We start from the raw sequence: 25702 nt of genomic DNA, 5'->3' as shown, positions 1-25702 counted from the left end.
TATAGAGGTCACGCTATTGGCCGAGGTGATAAAGCCAATGTTAGCGGAACATAGTGAAGGCTGAAGGGAGAGAGACGGGTGAGGAAAATATTGGGGTACAACATGCAGGAGAATAACTCGTATGTAAATAAGACAGCACGTCTGTTATTTTGAAGTATTTTAGTTTCAAGTCAGTTTCAGTTTTATTAGCGGGTTTTTCACAAGACATGACACACAACCAGTGTTAATTTCGTCAGCTATTTTTTAATTTAGTTTTAGTCTTAGTCCTGTGATACATTTCCTTTTTAGTTTTAGTCATATTTAGTCACCTTCATCCTGTTTTTATTTAGTCAAGTTTTAGTCGACTAAAAGGCTGAGCATTTTAGTCTTATTTTAGTCAAAGAAAACAAATTATTTGAGTCTACTTTTTGTCAATGAAAACTGTTGAGTCTTTTTTAGTCATCAGATTATATAGAACATTTCAGTTAAACTAGTGTAGCCAAAACCAATAATTTGTCATTTTAGTCAAACGTATTTCACAATAAGATTATATCTTGTCCTTATTTGATGAAAAACACAGGTTGATTAGAATGCAGCTTTGCAGAGAGTATCTGGTCAGGTTTGTGGTGTTTTTACCAGCTGTGTTATGGCCACATTGCTTCCCTTCTGATAAAACAATGCATTCACTTTTTTTCTCCGCCTCATTGTAGCGAAAATGATCACAAATAGCACATCGTTTCTTTCTCCACAGTGGTGGCTTTAGACTTTACGTTGTCAGTCATTTTGACGGACAGGATTAACATTTCTGTCATAATCCATTATTACCCGTCGAGTGCACAATTTATCACTCACTCGCGCTGAAAGGGGGGTATTCGGTTAACGCGAGTGCGACCACTACTCCCAAGCCCTGTTGTTGCCATTTTATTTTCTGTTACATAAGGTTAGTTAGACCATGAGTTAGACCCGAGTCTTCCTGACAGTTCTTATTATTCCGCTGCCCGGTGTAACTCAAATGTGCCGCCGCGCGCACCACAGACACACAGCTGCTGCCCTGCCGCAGCACCGGAAATGGACCTGCTGGGAGAAAAAGAAATGTACAGAAATGTAACGTTATCTTTGATAATATTTCGTCAACGAAAGTAAAGAGAGATTTTGGCATAGTTTTTATTTAGTAAACTACATTTTCGTCTCGTCACTTTTCGTCAACGATATTGCATGATGATTTCGTTACAGTTATTGTTTACTGCCGTCGGTGCCGTCTCGTCATCGTCTCGTTTTCGTCATGGAAAAAAAGGTCGTTGACGAACATATTTCGTCATAGTTTTAGTCAACGAAATTAACACTACACACAACAGGAGTGCTTCTGAGATGTGCCACGGCAGCGCAGTTACTTGCGGACGGCTGGCTAATGTTTACATTCATAATATCTGCTAAAACGACAGATGCTACTACAGTACAACCACCGTGCTGAAAGACTCCCAACTTCACACAAAACACTTGGTTCATAATAGGCGCTTTCACACCAAGTACTTTTCCCAGGAATAGTTCCCGGAACCTTGCCCCGGAACTTTTATTTGCTGGAACTATCTAGTAAATCACGTTCACACCGGAATAAGTCCCTGAGGGAGCCGCTGACGTCGGCTCACTAACGTAAAAAGACAGTATCTATAAGGGACGGCTCAAGACAAAATTCAAAACACCGCCCCCCCCCCCCCACTCTCGGGGTGGACGCCCTCTCACCCCTGTCTCAGAAACCTGTGTGGGTTGATTGTGCGTTGATCTGTTGGTAATGCCTCAGGGTTCCGGTGGGCATGTAAACACATGCATAATGCTGCGCTATACTTTGTGGCCTCACCCAGTTGCATAGCGACACTTATTGTTTAGGTGTCTTTTAATAAGCAGGTAGTCATATAATTAGCTAGAACTAGCTGGATCTGATTGATATGGATATAAACGCGAGTGAAGTCTAATCTGACGGGAGAGAGAGATCAGCTGCTGCTGACGAGTCGACATGCAGCTCTGCATCATCACATGCAGCGGTGAGCGGACAAAACACACACTTCAGGTTAGAATATCACACGTAACTATTTTAATTACCTCTCAAACTACCTAAACTAGTTATAGATATGTTTAGTTTCACTGTCGGGTCACTCATTACTGATCCGCGAGCTGCATGATACTGGCATAATAGATTGCCCGATCGGGCAACCAGCAGGTGAGGCTTCATTGCCCGAGCTAAATACTAGATGGCCATCGGGCAGTCGTTAATGTCGAGCCCTCTGGTCCGGTTTCAGAGATGAGCGCAGGCAGGTGACAATATTGCCACCTGTACTGAAGACCCTCTCTGAAGAGGAACTTGTGCTGCCACATATGACACAGGAAAAAAAGAAAAGATTCTGAACCCTTTCTTTGCCAGATTATATAAAAATAGTGTTGCTACAAAAGTATAAATTAGGCTTACTAATAAGACAACTCAGATCTCAATTCAATTAAATTCAAAACCTTTATTTATCCAGGTAAAATCCCATTGAGATCAATGATCTCTTTTTCAAGGGAGACCTGCAGGATCTGAAGCTACACAGGAATCTAGGGATGTCCCGATCACCTTTTTTTGCTCCCGATCCGATTCCGATCATTTGATTTTGACAATCTGCCGATACAGATTTTTTCCGATCTTTATGCAATGCATTAAGAGAAAAAAAAGGAAAAAACCATTCAAGTTGTCCCTTAAGGTTATTTTTTTAATTTAAATGACAGTACCCAACTATCCATTCTATCTAGTGGTGTACGATAATTATCGGCCCGTTATCGGCCCGATAATTATCGGTCCGATATTAGGAATTATGACGTCACCCCAATAAACCCGATAACAGTATTAATAGCCCCGATAATATACAATATATTTTTTGGGTAAAAGAAAAAAATACTGCGGTGTGGGTGGATTGGGATGAGGGGCGCTTGTTTTTCACTCGGCTCCTCCCGTTTTGCCAGTACTGTGGTATTAGTGGTTTAGGAAGAGGGGAGTTTTTCACAAATCCAGCGCTCCCTAACTCGTGCCTGGCTGTGACGTAAATGGTGTGCGGCCGTGAAGCCAGGAGAGTAAACAAACATGTCGCCGGTAGTATGGGACTATTTCAAAGTTTCAGTGTTAGATAGTTCGCTTGCTATTTGTATTAACAAATGCAATGCAGAAGTTCCACGAGGAGGGAAAAAGGCAACGAGCTATAATACTTCCAACCTGATTAGTCAATGAAACATCGCCATCGCTACGATGGTGTGTTAAAAGCGTAGGAAGACGCCTGCGCTGCTAAATTAGCGGCGAATCCAAAGCCAGCTGCAAAGGCACCGGGGCTTTTACCTATCGACGAGGCTTTTGAAAAAGGCAAGAAGTTTGCCAGAGACGACCCCAGGGCTAAAACGATCTCTAACTTCATCATAGAAATGATGTCGCTTGACGAGAGTCAAAACTGTTCTTGGCTTTGTGTTGTTCATAGTAGTAATGCTCATGTCATTTGCTCACTACTAGTCTTTTTTTTACCACCAGGTGTGCAAAAACTACAGGTACATTTAATATATATTATATTATTATCGGTATCGGTCTCGGTTTCAAAAAAACAATATCGTGCATCCCTAATTCTATCCAACATGGATATAGCTTCTTTTTTTCACAGCAGCATTGGATCAGTTCAGTTGTGCAGCATTGGATCAAAACAAAATAAAGCTTATCAGTGGTCCACCTCAAAATAACCATGTAAACAAATTGAGTGCAGATAGTGCAGTAACAAAACAAAAATAACTCTACTGGAAAGAGGTAGCTTGACTAGCTTCACAAGTTCACAAATAATAAAATAAAATACAAATGTGGCTTAGTGCAGAATTCTAGCCTTAAGACTAACTAGTCTAGTAATAATGCAATGAACAACAGCAGCTTAACATAACATGAATAAACAAAGTATTATATTTCCATCTTACTGGAGTAACAATTCAATAGTAATCAGCAGCGAACCACTTCAACACGTGTGTTTCGGTGTATTCACGGCATTAATTTAGTTATTCTACAGTATTGTTGTTTTATAGTTATTTGTTAATGTAACCCAATTTGTGTTCTTTGAAATTGAAAAGGATATCGCATTGTGTTTGTTACTTTCGTTGCAGTTGTATATGTCTTAAGTGTAATTTGGCTTGGCTTCCTATTTGTGGACATGCTTTTATTTTGAAGGAGAGGTAGCGCTGTTGACAGGAAGTTGTTGTTGCTTTGGAAACAACGTGACGGAGATTAACGGAGAAAAGTAATATCTACATATAAAGACGGAGAAAGTAAACGATAACGTTTATGGTTAAGTGTTAGCACCCCCCGAAGAGGCACAAGCTCTTACGTTGATATTGGAGATTTCAATAAATTCAATTTGGAAAAAAAACGGGGAAAAAAAAAAGTTTTCATTTTGTATAATCATTTTGCGCAAAGATGGCACTCAAGGGCACACTAGTGGTGGTGTTCCTGGCGGGATTTGAACTCACAGCCTTCCAATCTTCAGCCCACCTCACTATCCATTAGACCAGGGGTGGGGAACCTTTTTCCTCTCAAGGGCTATTTCAATTTTTTCAACATCCTCAGAGGGCCGTACAAATTATTGACCTCGGCTTAAAAAATCACAGCCCATTCATTTGGCCTTTCTTTCATGCTGTGCAAAGAAAAAGCAACCTCTTAATCCAGATATCTTGCCATGACTCGCGCATGCATGCACGTGCACGGTGTAGTATGACCACCAAAACAGAAAGATATGGACACAAGATGTGTGCAAATGTATATAGTTTCCTATCCATGTGGACGTGATTTAAGTGGGGGGGGGACCTAACCTCCTCTATGGGGGTCCGGGGGGCATGCTCCCCCGGGAAGATTTTTTTCTTAAATGTTGAAGTTAAAAGCATCAATCTGGTGCACTTTGAGAGCAACATTAAGAGATCTATGGCAATACATTAGGGGTGTAACGGTACACGTACCCGTACCGAAATTATTCGGTACGGGCCCTTCGGTTCGGTACAGGTGTGTACCGAAGTGTACCGAACGAATATAACGTTAAACGTAAAAAATTGAGAACGTGAATAACTTTTTGGAAGTAATCTCAGGTGCTGCGTCGCAGCATTCAGAGTAATTTGCTCACATTGGGTTCAACGCGTCATAGAACGAGCAAGTCATTTCATTGGATGAGAGGCATACTATGAGAGCTGGTCAGAGGGATGCGTTCAAATGTAGTCAGTAATTTGAGGAACTGTCATAAATTAATGGCGAACGCAGATAAAGTTGAGCTCGAAAATCCTCCAGCATCATTGAAGTCTCCGGTTTGGGAACATTTTGGTTTCGCAGTTACGTACAAGGATGACGGACAAAGACAGGTGGACCGAACCAAAGCTGTTTGTCGGCATTGTTCAACTAAAATTGGTTACGCGGCTGGCAATACATCAAACTTGCACACTCTTGAAAAGGCATCACCCGAACGTGAATATCACCGGTACCAAAAGAAAAAAGACTGAAGTGCAAACCCAACTCCCACTAGCATTTAAGCCTCCACCACTCGCAGAGAGTTCAGACCGAGCCAAAGCTATTACAAACTCCAAATATCCTTATGTTGCCATGTTAGCAAAGCGCTACCTGGCTGTATCTGCTACCTCTGTCCCTAGCGAGAGGGTTTTCTCCACAGGAGACATTGTTAGTGCCAGCAGATCTGCCCTTTCGGCAAGCAATGTGGACAAGTTAATTTTTCTTTAAAAAAACATGAAAATACAATGACAAGCAAGTCCTAATGTCAAACTGGCTGCTTAGGTGCTAGTACAGTACAGTTCAAATACAGATTATTTCAGTTCATCGAAAAGCTGCACCTTAATGTTTATTTTATTATATTTTGTATTTATTTGAGTGAATACATTATTCACAGTTTAATAATAATAATAATAATAAAAAAATATATATATATGTTTTGTTTTGTGAAAAAAAATTCTGCTGTACCGAAAACATACCGAAACGAACCGTGACCAAAAAACCGAGGTACGTACCGAACCGAAATGTTTGTGAACCGTTACACCCCTACAATACATATATAAATCTTTCAACACCCATATGAAACAGAACTGTAAGCAGATTTACTTTTTCTTTATGGATATTTTACAAATCACTCTCCTTTCAAAATGTATTCTTGTTTATTAATAACAACTTTTGTTTACTGTCATATAGTATTTTATACCTGTTTACTTTATTCTCTTGTTTTTTGATAACTATAATGTTCATATAAAGATGTGCCTTTATTCGTTAGCATAGCTAGCTAACCAGATGCTAATAACAACAAAGTTATTGACTGTATGACAGATGAACAGATCGCGACTGGGCAACTAAGACACAGCCACGCAAAAACTGCAGCATGTGTACGGATTTATGGGTACTGCAATTTTTGAAGTCCCGGAGCGGCGTTCTGGTGCTCTCCGTCAGAACTGGACCCCTGTCAGACAAGACATATACCACGTGATGACACGCTAGGCTCGTGTTGTGTTCAAGGACCATGACCGTTGCCAGGAAAAACAGGCACTCGCTTGTTTAATTATTTTGCGGTCTAGATTTCTTTAATTTTCTTTTTTGCGTGTGTTTATAAATTACCTCGAGGGCCGTACCAAATGGTCTCGCGGGCCGTATCCGGCCCGGGGGCCGGAGGTTCCCCACCCCTGCATTAGACCAATCACTACCCTCTCAAATGGAAATATATGTTTACATAAATGGTGACCACACCGTTTGAGACCCACTGAGAACTTAGACTAAGTTAACTATCTAAACACTCAGTCCTTTACCTCACCTGAGCTGAGGTTATCCCGAGCTTGAATGACACACAGAGACCAATCAAGGGCTTTGATTTATGATCTGTATGACAGTGGCCATGTTGGCAGGCCACATCATGTAGACAGCCAGTCACCCTGTGTGAGGCAGGCCACTTAACGAGGCGAGATCAGAGCAAGGGAGCGAGGGATCATTGTCCACAAGTTAATCGATCGCAGATAAAAAAATTATAAAAACAAAAATTATAAAAACTAAAAACTAAATGGGTCGCGAAATATACTTGGGCGGCCGTTAATATACCTGGGCGGCCCGCCCAAGTATAGTCTATGTGTGGGAAACCCTGAATTATAATGAATAAGTTCAAACAAACTAAAACTTACAGCTGATTAATAACTATCTAACTTGAGTTTTTATTATATCAAAAACCTGTTGAAATGCTACTGTTATTTTTACTGTTCCCCAAAAGCGCGTCGGCAGCCTCTAGGAATGCTTCTTTCACAACTTCGCCATCTTTGAAAGACTTCATGTGTTTCGCAAACGCTCCGTCACGTAGCGTTTGTGCACTGTTTTGAAATGCCGCTCCTAAATTACAGATGGACTTTGAATTGGAATAGATACAAAATAATAATCAAAAATAATCATCCTCCCACTCGGAGTGAAAATTATATATTTTGGGCTTTTTTGCTTCTGCCATAATTGCAGTATTGTGTGTGTGTGTGTGTGTGTGTGTGTGTGTGTGTGTGTGTGCGAACTGTCACTCCTGTTGACACGGACAACGTCAGCGAAATAGTGCACTGCCCACCAGCCACGCCCCGACACATGGGGTCATGCCGGCCAATCACAAAGCTTTGATGCATTCAAGTGCATTATTCTGGCACAGGAAGATTATGTCACAGGACATTAACGATAAAACTGAATATTGTTGTTCTATTTTTAGACACATCTCGCGATCGACTGGGAATCTCCCCGCGATCGACTGGTTGGGCACCCCTGGGCTAGACCATAGGTCCGTTGTGGTGGCAAAGTAGTCAGCTGAAGCCACATCTCTCTCAACTTCCCCACGGCATTTGTCATATAGCGCAGGCTGCGCAGACCTGCTGAAATAATACCGAGACGGCATCGCGTAACGCTTGTCCAACGTGTTGATAAGTTGCTTAAAGCCCTGGTTGCTAACAGTGCTAACTGGGCACATATCTTTAGCGATGTGAAATGTAATGGCACAGGTAATATCTCTGTCTCTGCGAGCTCGTCGCGTAGGCCGTTGCTCTGTGCAATGCGTCCTGAATCGATGACTGTGATGATGTGGTGGATGAAGTCGAGCGGGCATCTGCTTTTTAGTCTGCTTTTTGTTGTATTATTGCCCGGTCGTATTGCACTTTGTGGTTGTATCTCAGATGATTAAAGAGATTGGTTGTGTTGGCGTGTGGTGCCAACACAACCTGGTAACAAATCCTGTACTGTACTTTGTTTTGCTCCACGTCGGACTCCTGAAAGCCAAAGTACTTCCAAATAGTGGAAATAGTTTTACCCTTCTTTTTAACGAGTTGCTGCTCTTGTTCTGACATCTTCACTCGCGCTGATCACTCACAACACGTGTCACTCCCACGTGGCTGAGTGGGCTTTTAGGGAGGGGCGAAAGTGCACCCAGCTAAATAATCGTATTTTGTCAATTATGCTGTTTTCATAATCGTCGCAAGCCATAATCGTAATCGCGATTAAAATACGATTAATATACGATTAATTGCACAGCCCTAGTTTTATTATTGCATTCCCATGCCTCGCTAGTTTGCACAAACAATGCAAATGCATCAAGAACTGCAGTTGTGTCATGGTACTACTACATAGTGAAGCTTTTTTATTTTCATTTGTGGATGAAAAATGTTAAACATGTTTGGCTGCTGGTTTTTAGTTCCATGTAAATATATTTACTTTGAAGTGCTCAATGTGAGATAAGGTTTTCCTGTGTCTACGAGTCCTTGCTCTTTGTGGTTTGAAAGGAAACCAAAGTTAAACCAGAGCCCCCCCACTAAGATTATTTCAACATTGCCACATAAAAACAAGCCCCTCCTTTCCAATACAGATGTAAACAGTATATGTCTGCCTATATCTCTTTACATTATAGTACAAAATCAAATTGCTTGGTGTGTGTGTGTAAATCATGTATCTTTATTCCATGCAATACTAAAAGCCAATACCTAGATTATGTTTTAGAGGACGAAGTTAGCAAAGAGGACACAGATTTGAACCTAGTTGTGAGAAGTGTATATGTTCTCATGATAAAACGACACAATCTGGCACATGTCACATTTACCTTGCCAAGCTGCCATCCGAAAAACTTGCTTTTGAAATGTGGGATAGTGATGTGTTGAAAAGACTCTGAGCCTCGTCAAGTTACTTTGGTTTGTAGCATAGCATAAATATGTGGCATTCCATTGGCAAATAATTAAATACAAACATCCAAAAGTCGATAGTATGCACTTTTATAGAAACTTCCCCTAAATGTTAGGACTAAGGCTTTTTCAGTAGTTACAGCACACATTCACTTACTTATCATAGTTTCACTTTGCTCACATAATTGACAGCAGTATTGTTAGTGTTGGCTAGCTTCTTCCAAATAAATAACAACGGCATTGCAAAAATATAAAGAAAGCCAGAGCTTACACGCATCATAATTGCAACAAAAAGCTCAATGAATCTTCCAGTTACAGAACTGTTAGCTCTGTTACTTTGCCAAACAGAACTGTGCTGCCCAATTGCAGCTTACAGCTAACGGTACTGGCTCTCCTATTGCTGATTTCAACATGGATTTGTTTTTCAAAATTCACCAATAACACGAGATAAAAAGACTGCAAAGTGTCAATACTGAGTTTACTGTTCCTCTCGGATTTTACCATGGTAGCTCTTGGTTCAATTTGTCACTTGCTGAGCGATAGTTATCATAGAATGCCGTCCAAAAAGATCTCACAGCAAAGATCTCTGTTTTTCCCAAACCCATTTGCTTTTGTCCCTATGCAAGTCGAGACTCGTGATCCATAGTATTATGGTACCTGCAGGACTGTAGAAAAACAAATACCGTTACAATACAGAATAATGGCATCAACTTTGTATCAAAGCATTGGTTCTCTTGGACATCTCCAATTGGTTGTATAGAAATTAATGGTGGGACAGCAAAACATTCACATGAAGTACAGTAAACCAGAAGGGATCAATGTTTCAAGACGGTTCCAGTGGGTTGCCAATATCGCTACAGACCCCTGACACACTGAGGACAGTCCATCCTGTTTGAAAGTCATGCCGAGAACCTCTTCCCTCCCGTAAACAGAAATACAATTATATTATGGAATGCTTGAGTTAATTAGCAGACTTTGCGGTTTCAGATGTTTGTTTGTTTTCCACCATTTAGGTATTTGCTAGACTTCACTTTTTGCTGCTAACTCCTTTTTCTTCTCTCTGTTTTGGCCTTTGATAATATGGCTGGCTGTAAATCATGTTTAGAGGAGCGGGTTTGTGTGTTGTTGTTGATAGAGTGCGGGAGGTAGGGTTAAGAGGGATCAACGGAAAAGGACATGCCAAGAAGAAGATAAACACTGCAGGTCTTCCTGTGCAACAGAGCTGTCATTTGGCCTGGTGACATGTAGTAAACTGCGGATCATTAAGTGAAAAAACCTCAGTGTGAGATGAGGATGAGACCGTGCTCATGTATAATTGGGAGTGAGGCAGCAGGCAAGCATCTGTATGTTTCTGTGCAGCAGAGGGGGGAGGGGCAGGCAGCAGTGCAGTGCTCTACTCAGCTGTTGAGCAAGCTGGTCTTTCTCTCCATGTCTCCTCCCGTTTCGCTCTCTCCTGTGGGCTTGCTCTGTCTGAGCGCCGCTGGCAGTCGGGAACCTCCGCGAAGCAGAGCAGGCTGCTGCTTTGGCCACCATGGAGGAAAGGCAGACCGATGCATGCTGAGGGCCATCGGAATAAATGACTTCTCAAGGCAATACAAGAAATCTAACTGTCGTTTTCAAGGCTAATTAAAAAATACGATTTCTAGCAGATTTCTGTAGAAAATACGAGTTATTTTACTTTGTATTCAATTCAGCTTGAGATTGACTTTCAAGCTCTTCTTTTAAACAGCAGTCCATCATTTGTTGCTTATGGTATGAAGTCAAGGTACAAAATCATTCGCACTGAGGCATAATGGGGCAGACATTTGGTTGGATCATGGTTTACAACCTGCTTCAAAGCTGACCCGTTACGAGAACCAAACTGCCGTGCTGACCAACTTTATTCATGACAGTACAGTATCTTTGTGGTATGAGCAGATCTGATGAGTTTTGAAATTTGAGGGTGGCGTCATATGTGCTCCGTCATAAAATGTCATTCACAACTCTGACTGCCGCTCTGAAACTTTTTGCCATGTGGTGTTAGCAACAGGTTATGAAGTTGGCACAACAAGCGGCTTCTCATGTAATTCACACTATGGTGAGCGCACATTAAACACAGCTAAAACAATAAAGGAGAGAGAGTTGTGTATAAGACTAGGACAGGATGTTGGTGTTGCCACATTGTTGGATATGTGAAATGGTAACACAATGGCATCAGCAAATGTGCCGTTCTTTTGGACGAGGAAAAATCTAACTGGAGGTAAATTCCTACCTGATGCTTTCAAGCAGCCTTTAAATGCAAAGGCAGAATAAGATAAGATAAAAGATGTACAGGGGTTATTTGCATTTACATAGAGGTGACATAGAGTTTTGCAATGTTCACTGAAGGGATCGACCGATATGGCTTTTTCAAGGCCAATACCGATTATTAGTAATCAAGGAGACCGATAACCGATATTTGGAACCGATATATATTTGCAGTAAATTCAGAAAATCTTGGTGTCAAATGTAGAATAACACAAACTCCAACACAACTTCTTTGAAATGCATTTAAGCATATATTATGTTTAATGAACTTTTAAACATCTTACAACTGGTTTCCTCTCTGTGCCCTTTTCTTTAGTGCAGCCATCTGCAATGAGTTGCAAGAAGTGGGGCTGCAGGCTGACATGCTTAACTAACAATAATGCTTAATTTATTATATCAAAACAATGCCTGTCTATCTAGCATAAAATCCCAATAAGCTGCGAGCAACTGCAAAACACTAGTGCTAGCTAATGTTTTGCAAACTATTAAAAGTGAGGCTATTACAGTAGACCTAACGTCTAATATTTTGATAAACATTTGCTAGATACATGTTAGCTATAATGAGCTTCACATATCAACCTGAAAAACTGCGAGGCTCCACTCGCAGCCCCCTCCCCGCACCACAGTTACTCCGCTGCGAGACGCTGCACGCACCCCCAACTCTGACTGACTTCCCGCGTCCCTGTGTAACTGGGAAACTGATAGAATTGGATCATAAGATCGTGGTGTTTTTGCAACTTCAGCATAGGGGATTGGGATGTTTATTGAACTTCGGTTTAACACATGTATGGCTCTGCCGCTCAGCGCTGCTGCTTGCTTCAGTCTGTGTCTGCGTTCTTTCGCACCGGCCTGTAATCTGAGAAGGTCCCGCCTCTCTGGCTGGCTCCCGCCCGGAAAATCTTCAGTGTTGATTGACACTTCAGTAATAGCCTATCAGATAGCGCTGTGGGCGGGACACAGAGTGGTGACTGCAGCCAGAGAAACGGCCGCATCAGAGCCAAAGTTTTATCGGCAATTTGATATAAAAAAAAGGCCGATACCAATAATCGGTCAGATGCGGAATATCGGCCCCAATAATCGGCCAGGCCCCTATCGTCGACCCCTAGTTCACTGTATGTTTACTTTTGACTGATGTGTACTGGACCATATGCCTTGGTACAAAGACTCTTCTCTCATGCAAAAGATTGATCTAATGTGATGTTATGCTACAATATGTGCAACATTTCTGACCTCCCTCTGTCCTGATTGTCTATTATAGATGGGTATGTCAGGAGCTCCATTTGGCCAGCAGTATGGTCAGTCTGGGGTGCAGCAGATGGGGGCAGTCGGGGTCAATGCCCAACAACTCCAGAACAAGACGGCGCTTTCCAACAACCTGCCACAATTCCCTGCTGACTTGAAGGGAGCTGGGAGTTTGCCAAACCTGGTAAGTGTCTCTTCAATGTTATTTTATTTTGTGATTTATTAAGGGTAAATCATAGAAACAGAATATGATTTGAACCAACATTTAACTGTTCTGCGGTCATTTAACTAGTTAAAAAGTATGTCTATTGTTTTTATTTGTCATGATGACAAGAAAAGTCAGCGGGCCATAAAGTGTGGTCGCAGCTTGCCGGGGAAAGAGTGGACCAAGCTCAGCTAGTTAGCTTGTTCTTATTCAGAGCGTTGGGGGAGGGGCTGTTATCGTCAGACCCAGCTAGCTACTAGCATGCCGTTGGGCTCATTTTAGTGTATAAAGTAGGAAGCGATTGCAAAGCTAGCTAGGTCACTAACTGTGTACGTTTAGCTTGTTTTCTCATTTTGCCATGATTTAACGCTAATTGTTCTTATTTTTATGAACCTGTGCTTGCCTCCATATTGAATGTTAGACTACTCTTTTTATATTTGCCTTTTATCTGCAGTGTTTTGTTGTATATTCCCACGCTGTTGGACAAATAAAGGATTTATAATTTCAGACTTAAAGTGGTTACGAAAAATAAAGCCTGACAAAGTTGTCACTATTCTTGCCATGGCAATGTGCTTGACTAAGCTGTGAAAAGTGTGTGAGAATAAGTTGCATGTCGTTCATTGTTTCTGGCTCTTTATGATTAGTAACATTATTATACCACTGCTCGTTTAGTCCACTGCAAAAAGGTGTGTCTTGTGGCAATTAGTGATTATTCGAATATTCGTTACAGTCTCTATAATCGAATATTATTTTTAAAAATCGATTTTATTTATATATATTTTTGTTATTATTTGTTTGTTTTTTCTGGCTTAGTTTCAACCAAAATATAGACTAATGCTAATAATAGTAATAGTATTAATAATTGTAAATGGCCATTGGTCACACCACCAGTTTGTTTTACTGTAAACTTGGAGGAAGCCTGCGTGCAGACTGCTGCTGCAGCACACTATACAACGACCCCGCCCCCACCCCCCCCCTCTCCCTCACAAGTGCGACTAAAGATGAACAAAGCGGCAGGTAAAAAGAGTTCCTCCTCGTGGAACTACTTCGAACTTACAAGTCCAAAGGAAGTTAAATGCAAGCTCTGCGAAAAGACGTTGGTCTATCACAGCTCAACCTAGGGCTGCACGATTTTGGGAAAAAATCTTATTGCGATTTTTCTGACAAATATTGCGATTGCGATTCGAATTGCGATATTTATTTTTAAGCGACCCAACGGAAGTTTATTGTAAAATGCGGCCATAACTCCAGCTAGGAAGGTCGTATCAACGTACTCCCGTCTCTAGCACCCCCGCAGCCCGAGCTACGAGTGAAAGAACTAAACTTACACGAAACTTCCGTTGGGATTCTTTAAAGTCAAGCTTCAGTTTAAGATTCACCCTGTAATAGATGTAGAACATGTGATGGAGCATTACTAACCTGACTCAGATGGTTTGTTTCACCAAACCATCTAAAGCTCCATTGGAAGCCATTTGGAAAGGGCAGGCACTTTCAAAATACTTGGCAGGTGATTGGATCAATCTGTCCATCACCTTCTATCATGGGCCACTTCTGATTGATTAACAATGGCTGGTACATGTGGAGCACAGCACTTCTGATTGGTGTGGATGACTGACACACAAGAAGAAGAAGAAGAAAAAAAATTGTAAAAAAAAAAGAAAGAAAGTAAAAAAAGATCGCAGGCTTTGCGATTTGATAATCGCATCATTTCAAATCGCGATTTCGATTTAAAATCGATTAATCGTTCAGCCCTAGCTCAACCTCAACAATGCGTTCGCATTTGAGTGCGAAGCACGCCAAAGAGGTTACAGAGAAAGACGCAGCACATCCGGCCATTACCAACTTCACTTCAAGGCGGTCGGTCGAATAATCGATTATTATTCGCCAGGGCTGCCGAATAATCGATTTTGATCATGGTCAGTTTCTGGCAACCCTAGTGGCAATTCAGTTTAGTTAATACGGTAATTAGCCTGCTACGAGAATTACAATAGCAACAGTACACATCAAATATAAAAGCTAAACCTGCTGAGGGGGATTCGAAGTGTTAATATATTACTGCTATACAAAACACACTTCCAACTAAAGATGTTAAATATTTATTAGGAATGGATTTGCTGTTCTTTAGACTGTCAGTGAGTTCAGACACTATCTCTTCTGCAGACATAAGCAAAAAGACTGCAACCATTGTAGCATGTACAGTACATAAGTACAGTATATAAGGAGAGTTGGCATAGACATTTTAAAGAAACCTTGACATGCTGCCATAAAGGAGCCTATGTTTTTTTATCTACAATGTTAAGTATTAGAAAGAAAGCAAACTCATTGGTCACAAAGTAAACAGATACTTCCTTCTAGTTTGGGTTCAGTCTTGATATGGAACATGCTGTTGTAAGAAGCTGAGCAACAATCGAGAAGAAAGTATCGCGGGTCCATTTTAAACATCAGAACGTGTCAAGTGAGCTTTGGCTGAAGTCATAACCAACTTCAGGGTAACCTCCATCACATTTCTCAGCCGGTTTCAAACAATCCACAAGAACTTGACTTGGTTCTTGAGAAGTTGTAGCATCTTTTCACTAACGAATGAACTTTAAACACACTTCACATTTTATAACGTTACTTTCAATAAAATTGAAAGTAACGTAACATTTTCTATTTACATTATTTTTTCAGCATTGACAGCCATGTTAATGTAAGATAATGGAGTCTTGGTTTGTACATATCAACAAATAATTGGATTTATGCCCCGACAATCATATACATTTTCAATTCCTTTAAAAAAAAGAGGCTTGAGTCTGATACAAGCCCCCAGGAAGTGCGCCCCAGTAATCTTTATATCAACTATATCAACTACCCAGTATACACACTTTTATCCAATGTTGTATCCAGTTCACTGCAAACATCCATGGTCTGATATAACCGCCATATTTGTTGGTAATGTACGAGACAACGGCCTTCTGCTAAAATTGTAATATTTCATTGAAAATGTAATAAAGACTTATTTCACCAGGCAAATGTATAAAGGGCGGCCTAATTGCTGAAAGCTGTCTAATGTGATATTGATGGAATATTTACACTGTTAAGTATGGACTCTTACAAGGCACAAATTAACAAGAGCCTGTAGCTGTGAAATTCTGTTGCAGGAACAAAGAATTCACCTAGGCAGGAAATGGCAGCCTCTCAATTTCTGTGCAATATAAAATGTAGGTTTTAATTGTAATCATCCCACATCTATAAGACCCTGCTTTATGACCATAGATTTGATTCGTATCTGGATTTCTTTTTGGTTTTACTTAAAACCTTAAAATCTAAGATGAGTGGAGTCTGACTCCAGATTATGATCTGTGCCTAACCGTTGTTTGTTTGTTTGTTTTGGTTCTCTTTTTCAGTCCCAGATGCAGCAGCAGGTAGCGTCGGTGGGCATGGTTCCCGGGGCCGGTGGGGTGTCAGCGGGACCTACGGCCGACCCGGAGAAGCGCAAACTCATTCAGCAGCAGCTGGTCCTGTTGCTCCACGCACACAAGTGCCAGCGGCGGGAACAGGCCAACGGGGAGGTGAGGGCCTGCACCCTGCCCCACTGCCGCACCATGAAGAACGTCCTCAACCACATGACCCACTGCCAGGCCGGCAAGTCCTGCCAGGGTGAGTGAAAATATGAGTGCAATATGATATATGTTACATTTCTAGCTGACCCCTTTTTCAATGTGTGGATATATTGTGATCTTACTGAAAATTGCCACTAATTAGCATTTATGTGATTTTTATATTTTGTCATTTATTACTGTAAGAAATACCTACATACCTAATGAGACCTATCCTGGTTAAATAAAGGTAAATCAAATTAAAATAAACCTAGTTAGAATTCAAAGCTGCTGTGCTCTCTGATTAAATTAACAAGCAAGCACGAAAGCAGGCATTTGAGTATTGAAAACATTTCAATTCAGAATCGATGCGTCATCTGAACACCAGTGAAACTTCAGAATGAAGAAAGGCTGCTACCAATTGCTGGTCGATTGATCTGCTCACAAGCCTGTTATGTGGGCAGAATGCCAGTCGCTTTTCATACCACAGGGGCACAAGGTGCTGATGACTTGTTTGAGTTTTTAAGTCCCCTAATCTGCCAAAAGTGCCTGTCGCCTTCAGCTCTTTGCATAGCCACTCGCCAATGTTGTCCTTAGCAAAATTGTTTATTGATCTATAGGTGGCTGACGGCTGGTTGAGGACGTTTTGGGGAAATTTGCATCCGTTTTATACCAAAAAACAACCAAATTCAGGGTTCGTACGGGTGCTTGAAATCCTTGAAAATGCTTGAAATTTGACGTGGTGTTTTCAAGGTTGGGAAAGTGCTTGAATTTTGGGAATGGTGCTTGAAATTGAGATCAAGTGCTTGAAAATGTAAATGCTTTACTTTTACAATAAATGTATGTCTGACTGAATAGTTCGCTTTTTAGATTAAAAGAAAATAATTGCTTCGCTTCTACATAAAACAGCTCCGCTGCGGCCTTCCCGCGCTATGCGCGCGACCTGCAAGTGTTTGTGTTACGTGTGACCTGGGCATTCTGATGAGAGTGATAGATGACAGTGTGCCAGGAGGTTGCAGTTTCAACGAGCGTTGGCTAGCAGAAGACAAATACAAGCCATGGCTAAGACGAGGGTCAAGCCCACGAGTAGCCTCCTGCAAAGTTTGCAAAAATAACGATGCGAGAGTCTGCGCTGACGAGCCACATGAAAGGTACGCCGTAGAAGAGCATTTTAGATTAGGCTAACGTTGCATGTTACGTTTGTTTAAGCTAACGTTAGCGAGCTGGATAGCGAACTCGATTGAGGGATAATAATAATTGCAGGGGACAATCATTTCAGAGGAGCGTACCTATGTTAATATGTGCGTTACAGTCGCCATCGTGTGGTGTTCAGAGGATGAAGCACTCACGGCATTTCGTGTTATAGTCACGAAATATAATCTCTTGATTCGACACAAATACAGCAATGTATTTCTACTGGTAGTATGTTTCGTGCCTAAACCAAATGTGACTTGATCTATCGAAATCAGTCACATTGACCCGAAGACACATTTTCGTTTGTATTACTGATCTGGGGGAAGCTCGCGAGTGTGTTTGTGTATTTTTGCGTCTGCGTGTATTTTTGCGTCTGAATTTGCCGAAACAAGTTTAATATTCTGAAAGCCAATACTTTGTTTATTTGAAAACAGATGAAAAGAAACGGTCTTTTATATCAAATTGAAGTATTATACAAGTAAAACTACATTTTGCTTTAATCCCATGTAATTTTAGAATGAACACAGTCTTCCTTTGAAGATGTATATGTCAGGTGTCTTGAGTAGTCAAAAGTACCTACAAATCATTGTACACATTTGAAAATATTATTTTCCACTTGTTACCATTGTGAGTCTATTTTTATGCAGCTCTGTGATTTTGTGGCTACAATTCAGACTAATACGCTACCAGAGGTGGAATAAGTACTCAGATATTGTACTTGAGTAAAAGTACAAGTACTCAGATCTTGTAGTGAAATTATAAGTACTCAGATCTTGTACTTGAGTAAAAGTAGAAGTACCAGAGTGTAATACTCTGTTACAGTAAAAGTCCTGCATTCAAAATGTTCCTCTAGTAAAAGTAGAAAAGTATTCTCATCAAAATATAGTTAAAGACAGTAAAAGTAGTGATTGTGCAGATTGGTCCATTTCAGAATAATATATACGATATATTTTATAAAGATTGAACATTAAAGTGTTCTCAAAGCTGGTAAAGGTGCAGCTAGTTTGAATGACTTTGTATACTGCAGGGTAGCTTGTGAATTTACTCCAGGTGGAACTAAAGTCTGATTTAACACTTGGTTAGATTTCACATCATTCATCCACATCTGTGAAGTAACTAAAGGTATTAAATACATGTAGTGGAGGAAAAGTACACCATTTACCTCTGACTTATGTTCACTGCCAACCTAAAAGTACCTCAAAAATAGTAATCAATAATGTATTGAAAAGTTATTTGGCTGATTGTTTTATATTGGCTCAGCCAGGTTATATGGGAGGCCCAGTCTACGTACAGATCACTAATTTTGAAATATTAAACTTAGTTTTATTTTCTTTAATTTTTCATCCTCGTGTAGAAGGCTATCACGAAACACACATTTGGTTGTTTATAGCATATCTGATTTAACGTGAGGTAGGGAAATAATCATTTGAGTATGTGTATATAAATATGTAATTTACAACAGCTGTAAGATGCTTGAAAAGCTGGAAAATGCACCTTGAAAAGGCTTGAAAAGTGCTTGAATTTGACTTTGGAAAAGGTGTAAGAACCCTGCAAATTGCGTTGTTGTTGTTAGGTGCCAGAGAAGATATTATGAATACTCTCGATGAAAGATTTATATTCTTGACTTTTAATAAGAGCAGTATGATGATGAAGTGCTTTTTTGATCGCTTAAAGGGGACCTATCATGCAAAATGCCATTTTTTAATGTCTTTTATACATAAATATGTGTCCCCGGTGTGTCAGGGAACTCACGCGGCGTCAGAAAATAAAACCCTCTCTCTTTTCCTCCGTACCCAAATCTCTAAAAACGGGGCTACAACGGAGCTGATCCAGATTTGCGGCCGATATGACATCAAATCGGCGGTGGACCCACAGCACTATCAGAAACGTTGCTATCAGAAACAATGCCGACTGTTTTGGACGTAATATGGTCGGTGTTTACATTAGCATCGCTAACACTCAGAGCTAACCTGTACTGGAGAGAATATGTGTGTGAAGAAGCAGGAAATAAAAAGGAACTCACCTTGTGGTATAACCGGCAAGAGAGAAAGCCTTTGAGCTCCAGACTGTTTCAGAAATAATCCTTGATCTAATAATCCTTGTTTCATCACCGCAGAATCCTAGACAGTATCTGCCAGGTTCCGGCCACATGAGCCGGCATAAGCTCCGTCCCCTCTTGTTTTTATTTCTTTCCGTTAAAAAGAAAAGCTTTATTTATATTATTTTAATTTAGCCTTTATTTATACAAGTGAAAATCTCATTGAGACACAGGGTCACATTCTCACGAGAGACCTGTTTATACCCAGAATCAGCACTTTTGAAACAGGAAGTGAAATAGAGGGATATGAGGCATGGCTAGAATGGGTGATCTGTTTGGTTTTTTGACCAAAACACTTCATAGACATGTTCTTTATATATTTTTTTATATATCTGAGACCTATGCTATTGCCTAAAAATAGCATGATAGGTGACCTTTAAGTTGCATTGTTTTACACAATGTCAAATAGAAAGTATTAAGCTTTTGTGTTGTATTGCCTAAATAGAGCCACTCTTGAGTCACTAGGCCCCAAATGGCCCGGTGACTGACAAGATCAGCAAACTTGAATTTAACCTTTTTTTAAACGGCTGTAATGATGGTTTCACTCCATTTCCTTGAACATGCTGACGACAAGCAGCTTCTCTCTGCCAGCTGTGGTTAGTAAGGGGGTCAGCCAAGGTTGATGAACTTTGAACTCTGATATTTATACTGTTTATACGCTTAAAGCAAATGCAATGACGCTTTTATGGATTTACGATGCATCATTGCCTTTATAAAGCTATTAGCACATTGTACTGTAGCAGTTGATGCTTTTTTAGTGCCCTGTATTTTAAGTTGACATGGTGCCTGGTAGGGCTGCACGATTTTGCGATTTTTATGACAAATATTGCGATTCGAATTGCGATATTTATTTTTAAGCGACCCAACGGAAGTTTATTGTAAAATGCGGCAATAACTCCGGCTAGGAAGGTCGTATCAACGTACTCCCGTCTCTAGCACCACCGCAGCCCGAGCTACGAGTGAAATAACTAAACTTACATGAAACTTCCGTTGGGTTGCTTTAAAGTCAAGCTTCAGTTTAAGATTCACCCTGTAATAGATGTAGAACATGTGATGGAGCATTACTAACCTGACTCAGATGGTTTGTTTCACCAAACCATCTAGGAGAGCTCTATTGGAAGCCATTTGGAAAGGGCAGGTACTTTCAAAATACTTGGCAGGTGATTGGATCAATCTGTCTATCACCTTCTATCAAGGGCCACTTCTGATTGATTAACAATGGCTGGTACATGTGGAGCACAGCACTTCTGATTGGTGTGGATGACTGACACACAAGAAGAAAAAAATAAAAATTGTTAAAAAAAATCGCAGGCTTTGCGATTTGATAATCGCATCATTTCAAATCGCAATTTCGATTTAAAAACGATTAATCGTTCAGCCCTAGTGCCTGGTTTAATTACTTTATCCAGCCATTTTAAAAGTGCCTACACTTATTTTACTCGTTGTATGCTTTACGTGTGTTTCCTTTATCAAACGTCTGTTTTTAAATCTTTGACTTTTAAATGTCCGATACTGCTGAATTACTGAATATGCAAACCTCACTTAATGTGTCTGTTTCTGTTTCTATTCTCCGCAGTGGCTCACTGTGCATCATCCAGACAGATCATCTCCCACTGGAAGAACTGCACGCGGCACGACTGTCCGGTCTGCCTGCCTCTAAAGAACGCCAGTGACAAGAGGAACCAGCAACGTGAGTATCTCAACCAACTTCAATTTGTTATTATTCATTTACAAATCCATATACAAATGCATGTAGGTAAGTTAAAAGACAATGGAGAACAAATGGCATGCTTGAATAGCACCTTGTAAAAAAATAGAAATACATCTTTGATACCTTGAACACTGCTCTACCAGTCAGTCTCCTCTCAGCGAGGCTCCAGTCAGAGTGCTGTATGAAGTGCTGCCCCCTGCAGGTTGAGTTTTTATGACAAAGCTCTGTACAGGCTCGCTCAAACATTGCGAGGATTCCTCTAGAAAGGCTGGACCTGTAATCTGACACCCGGGGGAGGGGCTCCGTGGCTCTGCTAACTGTGGGGGCAGGGTCTTGGGACAGCAGGCTCTCTGATTGGCTGAAAGGCCCTATGACAGATTTAAATCCCCCACAGAGGCAGCGTGCTCCCTGTCAGCAATCAACACAGCAGGGAGCGGAGCAGGGATTTTAGATGGAGGTCCGCTCAGAAAGATAATCTTTTCTGAGAGATTTTGTTCCTTTACACAGAAAATAAACTTTTTTTAAATATGTAATGTTATTTACTTTGACATTTGAGTAAATATATACTCAAATGTGTCTTATTTCCATTTTATTTAGTTTTATTATGCCTATTTTTTGTGTATTTACATTTAGAAAAACTAAAAACAATTAGTCAAATTGTGTTATACAGTATGTCAGAATCAGAATACCTTTATTCGTCCCACAGCGGGGACATTTCCATTTGTTACAGCAGAAAAGAGACAGCTTAATGTTAATTAACAAGCATGCATACAAAAAAATCTAAATAATTACAAAATACACATCCTGTAACAGTTTTGAAGATGTAGCAACCAGGTATATGCACAGTTATTAACGGCAATGTCCGGCTTTATATTTATTTAATAGTTTCATTTTTGACAAATCACATTTATTTCCTCGTTGAATACATTTGATTATTTAGACTTTCGTTAATTATATATCTTATATCCGGCTTTATATTTAATTCCTCTTTTATTATTAGCTCATTATTGACAAACCACATATATATTTCCTCGTCTCCTCCCTCCAGCCATGCTCAGTTCTCCGGGGGCCAGCCTGCAGAGCGCCATCAGCTCCGTGGGCTCGGGCCAGCCCAGCGCCACCGCCATCAACAGCGCTGCCACACACATCGACCCCAGCTCCATGCAGAGGGCCTACGCTGCACTCGGCCTGCCGTACGGGAACCAGTCCCCGGCCCAGGTCCCGGGGCAGGGGCCCGCTCAGCAGAACGCCCAGGGCCCCCAGCACCAGCAGCTGCGAAGTCTTAACGCACTAGGTATGTGATGGATAGGACATCAGTGCCATCTTAGAGGATGACGTGCACATGTGAACAATACTCACAATCTGTTGCTAAGCCATTTTCTTGCTAACACTAAATGCAATGTGTTTATCAGGCACTAATCAGATGAACCAGATGGCAGGAGGCATGGGGGTCCCCTCTTCAGACCAGGCTGGCATGCACTCCGACTCCTCTCTATCATCATCACTCAACAAGTGAGCATTCTCCTCCTTAATATAAGACAACAAATCTTATTTGATGTAGCTACCATTTTCATTATATATACGCAGTAGGGCTTCAACTACCAAAAGGCCATCACAACTTTAAATAACCAAGCGCCATCTTTAAATGTCATGTTTAGTTGGAATAAAAAAATCTAAATAGCTTAAAATATTTAGTTTACAATAATGTGTGGCAAACAAAAAAGCCGAAAAGTTCTTCATTTGATCAGTGATGACAGAAAAAGAAATAAACAATCTATCATTGAAATAGATGCTGATTATTTTTCTGTTGATCGACTATTTCTGATTCTTTGGCTTCTCTTTTGGTTTAATCATCCATGATTTCATCTGTATTACGGCCTTTAGGTTCTTTTTAAATATAACTTGATATACACGGTAGGATAAAAGTATTTGACTATTTAGTAATCCATAATCCATGTGTGGAATTATCAATAATTTCAATTCTCTAAGTCATTTTTTCTCTGTCTCTGTTTTATAGTCAGCTGATGCCAGATGGGTCAGTAGCGGGAGGCATGGGAAACCTGCCCACTGCCACCCCTCTCTCTTCTTCGGGGGTAAGGAAGTCCTGGCATGAACACGTCACTCAGGACCTGCGCACCCACCTGGTGCACAAACTGTAAGTACAGAAATTATAAATAGATTAAAAAACTCTTTCTGTCATATGCTTTGGGCTTTTGCTGATTTTTGTTGTTGTTGTATTTCTGTTTTTTCTCTCTCTCCAGTGTACAAGCCATATTCCCCACCCCAGACCCCGCAGCACTGAAGGACCGGCGGATGGAGAACCTGGTGGCGTACGCACGCAAGGTTGAGGGTGACATGTACGAGTCAGCTAACAGCAGGGTAACTACTATAACACACACTTGTTTTTAATATCACACTGCTACAACCTGATGGATTTTACGTTAATGTTTTTTAATCACATGGCTTATCCTCTGTCATGAAACACATTTGTTATCGTTTTTTAAATTTCTGTCTGTTTTTTTGTTTCTCCCTCACTAGGATGAGTATTACCACTTCCTGGCGGAGAAAATCTACAAAATACAGAAAGAATTGGAGGAGAAGAGGCGCTCGCGGCTGCAGAAACAGCCTGGCATGGTGGGCTCAGCCGGGCCTCAGCAGCCCAACTCCATGGTCCCAGGACAGGCCGTCCGATCTCCTAGTCAGTAGCCAAACTCTCTACACTCTTTGTTATACAAATATTATTAGGGAAAGACACTTAAGGGTTCAGAATTGGCCTCGTCTAACTATTCTGCAGTTCTCAGTTGATACATGTACCAAGCATTTCTGTAATGGAACCCTTCTTTATCCTGCCTTTTTTTTTTAGATGGACCTGTGCCTATGCCCAACATGCCAAATCAGTTAATGAACCGTATGCAGGTGCCCCAAGGTATGCTCTTTCTTTTTGGATAATATATTGATGTTTAAATGTAATCTAGAAAGTTGGTGAGCTTTCAACAGTAGAGTGCGTTTTTGTTTCCTGTGCACACGATTTGTTCAGTGTCTCTGCCAGCCCAGTACGATATGAAATGACATACTCCCAAGTATGACGAACAATTCTGAATATATTTATGTATCTGTTCCCACAGGAATCAATCAGTTTAACCCAATGGCAATGCAGAATGCGCAGATGTCTCAGGCAACCATGGGAGCACGAGCCCCCTCCCCCATGAACCATCCACAGCAGATGAACATGAGCTCCGTCCCAACGGTTAGATCTTTATTACGTCTCTCTGATTTTTATTCCCCCTCCCGTTTTCTTTTATTCATTTGTTACTCTGTCACTTCCTATCTTTAACTTGCTTGTTTTGGAACCATTTTCAAGTTTTGTTCCCAGTCCATTTTTCTAAATGATTCTTTGGCTCTCTCTGCTGTTCCTTGTTCCTCTTAGCTTCAAACTGTTTGACTGATTGTTCATTTCTTAGTCTGTTGCCACTAAAGCATCAGTATGGAATTTTGCCTAATCCAATTATTAACCAGCTGCCTGGCTTTTAATTAATGATTTGTAATGAAACCAAGGCAGTGCCTGAGGTCAGGCTTACAACTATTTAATGTTCCTCCCAGGTTTTGTATTGCCATGCTGTGTTTTGATTCAGCACATTGTTTACTTGCAAGTCACACCACATGTCATTTATAAGACTGTCGTAGCCGTAGCATGCATGCTGCATTCCATTCACTTTATTTTACTTGGCAGGCAGTGAATACTAGCTGCCATAATGATTTTATCTGTTTCATCTCCCCTTCTCTTTTACAGATGGGTATGTCCCCCTCAAGAATCCCTCAGACTCAAGGAATGATGGGTAGTCATGCTAATAACATGGTTGCTCAGCCGGCCAATCAGGGCCAGTTCCTGCCGCAGGGCCAGTTCACTGCTGCTACAGGAGGAGCAATGAATGTGAATGTAAACCTCGGCCAGCCCATAACACAGTCCGCTGTCAAACAGGTGAGGAGACCAGAGCTGTGCTATATTCTCATTGCATTCTTCTAAGCGGGCCTCATGAGAAACGCCATGTTGGCTGCTGAATGAGTTAGAGCTGCCATTATATTCCACTTAACAATTCGTTGGATGAGAACAAAAATTGTTCAGCCTGTCAAATATAAAACAGGACATTCAAGCCATCCTTTTGGACATTTCTTTTACACTTGTTTTACATTTTACTGAT

The 25702-nt window shown here is 40.8% G+C and overlaps 1 protein-coding gene across 3 annotated transcripts in view; it reads left to right on the top strand.

Annotated features, from left to right (window-relative positions):
- The window catches only part of crebbpb (CREB binding protein b), a 57541-nt gene that overhangs the window by 15300 nt on the left and 16539 nt on the right, over positions 1 to 25702 (top strand). For all 3 annotated transcript variants that reach the window (XM_034219687.1, XM_034219688.1, XM_034219689.1), the window contains exons 3-13: positions 12734 to 12901; positions 16309 to 16561; positions 21369 to 21482; positions 22552 to 22797; positions 22916 to 23015; positions 23521 to 23658; positions 23765 to 23882; positions 24042 to 24201; positions 24367 to 24429; positions 24629 to 24750; positions 25294 to 25482. In XM_034219687.1, the coding sequence (XP_034075578.1) occupies positions 12734 to 12901; positions 16309 to 16561; positions 21369 to 21482; positions 22552 to 22797; positions 22916 to 23015; positions 23521 to 23658; positions 23765 to 23882; positions 24042 to 24201; positions 24367 to 24429; positions 24629 to 24750; positions 25294 to 25482 (1671 nt within the window). The remainder of the gene's footprint in view (positions 1 to 12733; positions 12902 to 16308; positions 16562 to 21368; positions 21483 to 22551; positions 22798 to 22915; positions 23016 to 23520; positions 23659 to 23764; positions 23883 to 24041; positions 24202 to 24366; positions 24430 to 24628; positions 24751 to 25293; positions 25483 to 25702) is intronic.

This window comes from Gymnodraco acuticeps, unplaced genomic scaffold (genome assembly GCF_902827175.1).
Source record: "Gymnodraco acuticeps unplaced genomic scaffold, fGymAcu1.1, whole genome shotgun sequence".
NCBI classification, from domain to species: domain Eukaryota; kingdom Metazoa; phylum Chordata; class Actinopteri; order Perciformes; family Bathydraconidae; genus Gymnodraco; species Gymnodraco acuticeps.
The sequence above is the reverse complement of the archived record's forward strand: the minus strand, read 5'-3'. Positions and strand labels throughout refer to the sequence as shown.